The sequence below is a fragment of the Leuciscus leuciscus genome (genome assembly GCF_965113295.1).
Source record: "Leuciscus leuciscus genome assembly, chromosome: 12".
Classification (NCBI taxonomy): domain Eukaryota; kingdom Metazoa; phylum Chordata; class Actinopteri; order Cypriniformes; family Leuciscidae; genus Leuciscus; species Leuciscus leuciscus.
In genome coordinates this window covers 5957088-5966179 of record NC_138736.1, presented here as the reverse complement: position 1 = coordinate 5966179, position 9092 = coordinate 5957088, and the positions used below count along the sequence as shown (strand labels likewise).

The following is a 9092-nucleotide window of genomic DNA, read 5'->3' as shown; positions in this document are numbered from 1 at the left end:
AACCTTGCAGATACAACATTAGTGCTACAGATAAATTGACAGCAAAATGGACTTGTTTGGTTTTGTGAAACCAGTGCCATTTAAGTGTATCTGGCAAGAAATGGCAGACAGGTGCAATCTTTTAATTTATTTTTATAGAGGCTTTGGCTTTTTGCATAGGAGGTTCATGTGTGAATGCTTGTTTGTTTCCTCTAGAGATGAGTTACAGCGAGAGTGCTGAGGTGGAACTGTTTGTATAATCTGCACATCAATGACACGATAATTATGTTGTATTACCAAGAGCCTGCTGGAGTATCAGTCCAGAATAAATCTCACCTGAAGGGCTTTTGTATTTAGTCACTCTCAGTCACGCTGTGCCTTTATAGACATTAAGATCAGTCGCCCACATTCACGCTCTTAATACACTCATATCTTGCTGCGCTCATCTCTGCTGGTCATATCATCATTCTCATCGTAAGTATCCTTCTCGTTACATTAGAGCGGATGCATAATGGCCAAAGCAATGAAAAGCAGCACTATGAATTCACAATGAACTGACGCAGAAGATTTCCAAGGTTCCGGGTTCAGTTTAGTTTGGTGCCTGTTAAGTAACGGCTTCTGTCAGGATAGATGATGCACATCTAGGTGGTCAATTTTGATGACTCTGATAGGTGTCCTCTATGATTAGTGAGGATGAACACTTCCCCTGATGAAGAGTGACAGCTGCTTTGTTGCAGGAGGTGCTTGTTATCCGTTTGGTTGTTGTAGGAAAGGATTGTCATACACTCTATGGGTTAAGGAGCAAGACACCTTATACTGCCTGATTTTAATATTTTATTTTGATTAAAAAAAGGTTTTGTACCTTTTTTTTTTTTTTTTTTTTTTACTTCCAGGAGTTATAAAATATAGAATTTTTACTGTTAGAGTAGAAGAGTAAAAAAAACTTTTTTTATTAAAATAACTTTCAACAATATTATTTTAATAAAAATAAATAATTTTAACCAATATTTTGTTTGAATATTATTATTAAAAAAAAAAAATTTTTTTTACAGAGAAACCACCCTCTTCTTTTGACTGGATAGATTTAGTAGCATTAATACTGAACATTAAAGCACAGTTAGGCTGGTTTTATGTATCAGTGCAGTTTGTCATATTGTATCTGACATTCAGTGGTCAGGGTTTTTCCTGGGTCAGAAATGGTCTTCGGTGGTGATAGACGAACACAGTCATCCACACACATGTGAACTGTGGGCCCAGTACTGACAATAAATCCAAAGTAAATGCAAAGAAACTTTTTGTAATATTAACATATCCTATTTATTCATGAAATAAAAAATAGTCAGAACCAATCATAAAACACAGTGCATTTAAAAATCTATTCATTTGTATGTAAAAAGTCATTGTAAATTTGAAACGCAAGTACCGGTAATAAAATTAATAACAAAGTAACACATTACATAGGAAAAAATGGCAGGTCTATTATTTTGCAATTACTCTCCAAGACTTTATTCACAATCATTTGACATACAGTGTCAGATTGTTTTTTTTTTTCATCCATTATTATTGTTATCACTGTCTATCGGATTCAATCGCACATTTAAATACTGTTACAAATCCAGACATTTTGCAATGTCTAGTTAGCAGCATGAAAAATATAGATTATATACAGAAAAGCGAGCAAAGATTGCTGCCATTATGATCACTGAAGCGGTCAATTACAGCACGAGGGACACAAAGCTGCACTCTTTCGAAAAGTCCCGTAATAATCATGAAGTTGTCTCTGCTGTGCAATAAATCTCTTATGGAGAACTCCACCACTAAATGAAACGCATCTGATTGGCCATTGCATTCATGCGCTCAACAGATATGTCTGTGATTGGCTACAAAGCTCAATACTGCATAAATAGAAACCTTTTCACAGAGCGCTTACACAAACACTCACAGGAGCATTTTTAAGCAGCTGGTACTGCAGAACGGCAGAATTAAATGATCAAGTAAATCTTTGGCAGTACAAAGATTCTTTTTGCGACCGCCAAAATATTTTCAATGCAGGAGAAACCCTGCATTCAGTGGTGTTGGTACGCCTTTTATTTTTCCTGCTACCTGGTTCCACCATGTGGTCCTTATTGCAGTGAGCCAATTGAACAAACTTCAAAGTAGGAAAATGAACCATCTTTGACAACCTTGTTGTTAGAGAATGTCATTGTTACTGTATTAGCATAGCACTCTGAAATTTCACCGTCAAGATCCTTGTAATTGCGACTGTCACTGCTGCAGCGGTCAAAGGGTTGAGAGCACTTGGTGCGGTTTTGCAAACGTTATCTGTTCTGATCTACTTTCACGGAGCGTTAATGTTTTCAATGGGATTTGCAACATCTTGAGATGGTTATTTGTTGAGATAAAAACACGTGACTTCACATGACATTTTAAAGAATGTTACAATGTCAGAGCCATGGCATGGAAAAACTATCCTATCTATCTATCTATCTATCTATCTATCTATCTATCTATCTATCTATCTATCTATCTATCTATCTATCTATCTATCTATCTATCTATCTATCTATCTATCTATCTATCTATCTATCTATTTATCTATCTATCTATAAAAATCTGTTAATTTAAATAAATTAAAATATATAGTTTATATAGTAATTAAAATAAAACGTAAATAAATGAAAATTAGAAATTAATTGGCAATAAACTGATATAAGTTTAAGCTGAAGCAATAAATTTAATCAACTGGTAATAAATAAAAACTAAAACTGAAATAAAAAACTAAAAGATAATCCTGGTTGGAGATAATGTGCGAAATGATGAAAATGTGTGTCAGACTGTAACAGACTAACCTGATCTCCTGTCATGATAGCATATAATGAGTATACTGAAGTACTGTATATACTGTAAGTATCTCCTTGCTTGTAGATGAGTCCAGCACAGAGGGCTCAGATGAATCCACCGTGGACCGCAGCTATGTGAAAAAGAAGCTGGAACATGGTTTAACGCGAATCTGGCAGGTAGGGAGCGTGCTCATTTACTTATTTCTTTCTTTCTTTCTTTCTCTCTTTGTTTTCCATTCCGCCATTAGCTTCATGACTTGCCCTCCCACCTCACGTCCTCCTCTTTCTGCCCCCAGGACGTCCAATTGAAAGTGAAAGCCTATTTGCTGGGAACAGACATGTCCAACTTCAAGTACGACGACTTCATTGTGGTTCTGGATGTTATCAGCAGGTAGGGACCCACTTCCTCATTAGTGCTAATTGGATTGGCCTGCAGGGTCCCAACTGTACCATTGCCCCCCCTCCCCCCAATCACTTCTGCTTCATGAGAAACTCCCCTAAAGAGAAACCGGGGCCAGGGGGGCATCAATGAAACCACTTGTTCCTCAACAAGAGACCATGGTCATCCCCATTAACAGAGCTCAATTAAAAGGCCATTTTTGTGTGTGAAACCACATCTCTCTGTATTGATCCGGCCTCGGGGTCGCTGACTTGTGTGAATAGAGGCGGCATTTTCTGCCCTCGCTGGGACACGTGATGCGAAGTAACTCTCTGGGGTTAATTAGAAGAGTGAACCACTTTCTAATTCATTTCATCATTTTCTCTCGTTTATTTTCTTGTTTTTCTCTCCCAATTGACAGGTTGATGCAGGTGGGAGAGGAATTCTGCGGCAGCAAGTCTGAGGTGTTGCAGGAGTCCATTAAGAGACAAAGTGTGAACTACTTTAAGAACTATCACCGGTGAGATCATACAGTAAATGACCCATGGCCCAGTTGACCTCACAATTAGTTCCAGGAGGGGTTTACTAAAAATGGAACGAGTTCTGCAGGGATGGTTGTAATTTGTTTGTTCCCCCAACAAAAAGCCAATAGGAATTTTCCATTGACTTTTTGCAGAAAATAAGCTTTGTGACCAACAAAAGTTTCTGATTCTTATATGTTTTGCTCATCAACATAATCTTCATAAACGAACACAGCTTTTGAATGAATTTTGGAGCCAAAATATAATTGGCAGAAGTAAAAAGCTAAAGGTTGGCTATAAAAAAAACTACGCCACCATCCAAGACTTCCACGTCACAACCATTAAAGTCGCCATGAAATCAAAATTGACTTTAAATTGGAATATTGCAATATTTATTATAAATGATTAATCCATGCATATAATTATTTTTTTTAAATGCACTTGCCCTCGTAATCTTTAAATCAAAGTAAAAGTAGCATCATTCCCTCTTGTAGCATCATTTCATGATGATGTGTTTACTGGCGTGAGGGCGGGACAACCTGTCACTCACAGGAGATCCACCAATAGCAAACCACAACCATCCAATCAATTCCCAGTGGACAAAATCAAACCCCGCACTACATTTTGTCTTGTTCAAGAAGCTTGTCACTCGTATATACGTCACAATAGGGAAGAAAATACAATCACAACTTCTGTTTCATGCTGACTTTGAACTTCTGAGATCTCTTTCAATCTTTATTCAAAAAATACAAAATGGAAAGCTTGAGTTAGAATGCTTTGCAGGAGTGCGAGTATAGAATAAAATTGACAAGGCTGTAAATGCAGACTACTGAGTAGATCAGATTTACTGCTCAGTGTGATGTTTAATGTCCCAGACAATATCTGTAATCCCATTTAGCCACTTGGAAGCAAAAGTGTTTTTCAAGACATGTAAAAGCTTTAAAAAATCATGAGTTTGGTATTTCTGATGCATCTTTTGCCGTAGAATAAAACGTGAACATTTCTTGAGCTTTTGCTAATCTTATTTCAGGCATTTAAACAAAAACCCATTTAAAAAAACCCAGTTGACTTCTGGGCGATGGAACGGGAATTCCTAAAATGAATTTTCCAGGTTTTAGAACTCATTCCTGCAGAACTGTATTGTGGCCACTGATAGTGTTGTTTATTTGTACTTTCTGTCTGAATTGTTTTAGTGCTTAATTGACTTAATAAATTATGCAAATAGGTTAACACTACAAACATGCATAAAATATGGATGTTGTCAATGTCACAGTGTTCCTGTAGCTCAAAAGGTAGCATGGCACATGGTTGCCTGTGGATATCATCTGTATCTCAGTACTTTGCTAGAATATATCTAGAATGCTAAATTGATGAAGTACCTGTCACATACTCTAGTCTCTGCATTGTGGCTTGAATGATGAGAGGACAGGCAACAGGGGCTTTGTTCACACTTCCGGCAAATTGGATTTGATTTTCAAATCCCATCTACAGGACTGATTGTCCACATTGTCATTGTGCAAGTGTTGAAATCTGATTTTGTGCTCTATATCCGGTGCATCTACATCAGTTGCTATAGTAATGATGTGTCTCAAACCAATGCCAAGAGACAACAACTGTGAGTAGCTGTCATTGAGAGGAATGAAAACTGGAAAATTTGCCTCATGCTCATATCCTTCATGACATCTTATCATTGTGCTGAAATCGCAAGATACGTGAAAGAACATAAATGACAAAGTGATTTTACGCATTCAAGCACATACTGTCCAAAACTGCTGACTTATTCACTACATATTAAATATTGTATATTTCACTATACGAGTAATGAGTGAGAGAGAGAGAGAGAGAGAGAGAGCATATTCGGACCGAGTTCAAATATTGCACACTTAGTATGCACAAAAAAATCATTAAAAAAATTAGGAAAACATCTGATTTCATGTGCTTTTTGGTGATCACACACACACACACAAAAATACTGAAGGGATTTGAGTCAGTTAAACCCCAAAATCTGATTGTTACTGTTTGTCTGAACAACGCTGAAATGTCCATAACCCCTGCTGTAGTCAGCAGTACAAATACCTTTTCTGCTCGATGAGGTGGAGGACATTGAAAGAGGACATCTTACCATTATTTCTGATTATTCTAGCAGTTGGATAGCATCCATAAAGCGATTATCTGTCAGTCCTCTGAATGCTTAATCTCTGCTGTCTCTGCTTCGCCATTAACACATTGTGCCATTACAATATATATTGTGCCCTCTGGCTTAGAGGACAAAACCGGTCCGTTTTTCCTTCAAGTGCTTTAAATTTGATGCATTTAAAAATATCATGGATTGAAGACGTGACAAGAGCTGGCATTTCAAATGTCAAACACCCTGCCACCGGCTGCACTTTATTTGGATTTAGATACCAACTTGTGATCGTGTGAAGTGCCGGTATGTTCTTTAGAGATTAGTGATGGACTTTTATAATGTTCCACTCTGATGTAGACATTTTCTACAAGGCTGCTGGTATTGACCTTGTCTGGCAGCAGGCCACATTGACACTCATCATCCTCACTACCTATAACCTTCTTCACTGATCGACTTCTCCTCGAACCGTTTTTGCCAGCCCATTTCATTTTCAATAAGTTGAATGCAAAGGGTCTTCACTTGACACAAGCCCAACCTCTTGTCATTTCTCTTTGTACCCTTGCAGAACTCGCCTGGAGGAGTTGCGGATGTTTCTTGAGAATGAAACCTGGGAGTTGTGCCCTGTGAAGTCCAACTTCAGTATTGCCCAGCTCCACGTAAGTCCTAATGCCACAGATAAGACATTGAAATGCAGCGATGTGACTTTTATTCATGACTGATCTGGACCAACTGGCATCGCTGGCAGTCTTTTGAGATTTCACATTTGCATATGAAGATGAGCCAGAGAGTATTTGTTCTGTGCGTGCTTTGAAACGATAGTGCTTCAGATGGCTACAAGCCAAAGGCGTATCAACACACGTTCCTGCATAATGAGCATTGTTTAGAGTCCAATTCTCATGGTAAGCGGGTCAAAAAGTGTTCTTTATGTGACCCATTGCAGGAAATGAGATACGTCTACAGTGGGTGGTTTTACCAAATAGATGGCGTTTTTGTAGATCATCTTCCTTCATATTTCCCAGACTTGCCGTTTAGGGACGCTTTTATATGCATTTTAAATCTCAGGAAACGCTTGACAACTTGATAAATGAGGGTAAGCATCATCACTGATTGTATTCCAACATAAGCTGTTTTCTCTCCTAGTCAGTGTGTCATCCGTCTCAAAACAAATTACATCCTGGAAGGCAAGTATATTCACCCGAGAGTATCTGACGAATAAACCGAAATGCATCTCTTTCAATTATTATATGCTAAACAGGGTCTTTCGCTTTGTGAACTGTTCTCAGATGGACCTTTTACACTGTTTTTGTGCAGAACATACAGGTATTTTCTCAAAGAAATGCCACTAGTTTGTGTGGTAGAGAAAGCTGGCGTTGAAAAGCTCATCAGTGAATGGCATAATCAGCGGTGCTATTTAATAAGCCACATTTGCATAACGACTTCATGCTGGAGCTCTGATGTGCAAAGCGGTTTAACTGTGAGAAGTTTTAGGACACTTAGCGCTACTGCTCGAAGCTTTTGCACTCTCACCCTTGCAGCTCATTGTTCATTTTTTAAATGTTCTTATTATTTGAAGAATTCTGCAAAACGTGTTCTGCAGAAGGACATTTCCAATGAAAACATAAATGCACCTGTAAAATTTAGCAGAACAGATAGAGCTACTCTTTCATCTCCTTCTCGGACATTTACGTAACCCCCGAGGTCTCCACTGATACCGAAGGGAAACATTATTTGGTTGCAATATTTATGTAATAAATAAATCATAAATTTTGGTAACACTTGTTTAATTTGTTTACATTAGTTAATGTATTAACTAACATGAACTAACAATGAGCAATACATGTGTTACAGTATTTATTAATCGTCGTTCATTGATTATTCATGTTAGTTCACTGTGCATTAAATAATGTTAAGAAATGCAACTTTTGATTTTAATAATGTATTAGTAAATGTAAAAAAATCCGAAATCATTCTAATATGCTGATTCGCTACTCAATCATTAGTGTAGCTTTTTTTATTATTATCAATGTTGAAATCAGTTGTGCCACTTAATATTTTTGTGGAAACTGTGAAACATATTTTTTTAAGGATTCTTTGATTTAATATAAAGTTCAAAAGAACAGCATTTACTATAAATACAAATCTTGTAGAACATTTTAAATGTCTTTACTGTCACTTTTGATCAAATTAATGCTTCTTTGCTTCTCATTTCTCTAAAAAACAACAACTTTTAAAGGGATACTTCACCTCTGGAAAGATGAATGTGTATTTAAAATAGGTCATTTATGTAGAAGAAATGTGAAATCATTTTTTAATTTGGAGCTTTCTAGACTGAGAAAAGCCAGAAAATTTATTTGTGGCTTATGTGGATGAAAGACAACAACTCCCAGAATGCACTTGCTTCGCTGCCCTAGGAGGCCACTCCCAAGCCACGCCTACCGGTAAGAGAGCACAGTTGAAAACAACAAGGCTAGGCTACTGGTGAGTCTCCGTGACGAGTTTGCCCGGGATTTCGAGATCGCCCAATATGTCTGGGATTCGGCTTTTGCGTTCTACAGTCGCCATTCATTATGTTTACTGTGGCGAGCAGGACGAGAACGGCGCGAGGCCGGTGGCGTGATTTACTGATGAGCGACACCTTTGAGACGCACCGATCTCGTATCTCTCACGGAGGAGCAGGAATTTTCTTAGCAATGTTAAAACGCACATCAACCGTTCACTTGTTTAGCGTTCATGTAAACACTACATTCAGATTCACCAATCGGAATGAATTCAGTTAGATTGAAACAAAAGGTGTGCATGTAAACAATGAATGGCGACTGCAGAAAGCAAAAGCTGAATCCCGGACATTTTGGACGATCTCGACGGCCGGACATGTCCGGGTTAAAAGAGGATGGTAACCCCTAATACTCAGCTTTCTCCTACTACTCCGCTTTCTCCACAGAACAAGAGCCTGCTAGCTTAGCTTCCAAATAAAGACGGCTGACACTATGTTTACATTCTGTGAGTGAGATCCCACCCTCTATGGGCGGGTTGAAAACATGCGGGACAGCCCCTCCTACTGGTTGTAGTCTTTAGCCTCTTGCCAAAAAATCCTCTGATGACGCAAAATGCCGATTTTTGCGTCATCTGAGGATTTTTTCCAGACAAAAAAAATACATAAATCTCTCGTCTCAGGGGGATATGAGTGTAGAAAGCACGGTAATTCGAAAATACTACAGGTTTTCTACTAATACAAAGCTTAATGC

The 9092-nt window shown here is 38.0% G+C and overlaps 1 protein-coding gene across 2 annotated transcripts in view; it reads left to right on the top strand.

Moving 5' to 3' along the window:
• The window catches only part of vps50 (VPS50 subunit of EARP/GARPII complex), a 144016-nt gene that overhangs the window by 69842 nt on the left and 65082 nt on the right, over positions 1-9092 (top strand). For both annotated transcript variants that reach the window (XM_082187047.1, XM_082187046.1), the window contains exons 14-17: positions 2905-2996; positions 3116-3210; positions 3620-3718; positions 6413-6503. In XM_082187047.1, the coding sequence (XP_082043173.1) occupies positions 2905-2996; positions 3116-3210; positions 3620-3718; positions 6413-6503 (377 nt within the window). The remainder of the gene's footprint in view (positions 1-2904; positions 2997-3115; positions 3211-3619; positions 3719-6412; positions 6504-9092) is intronic.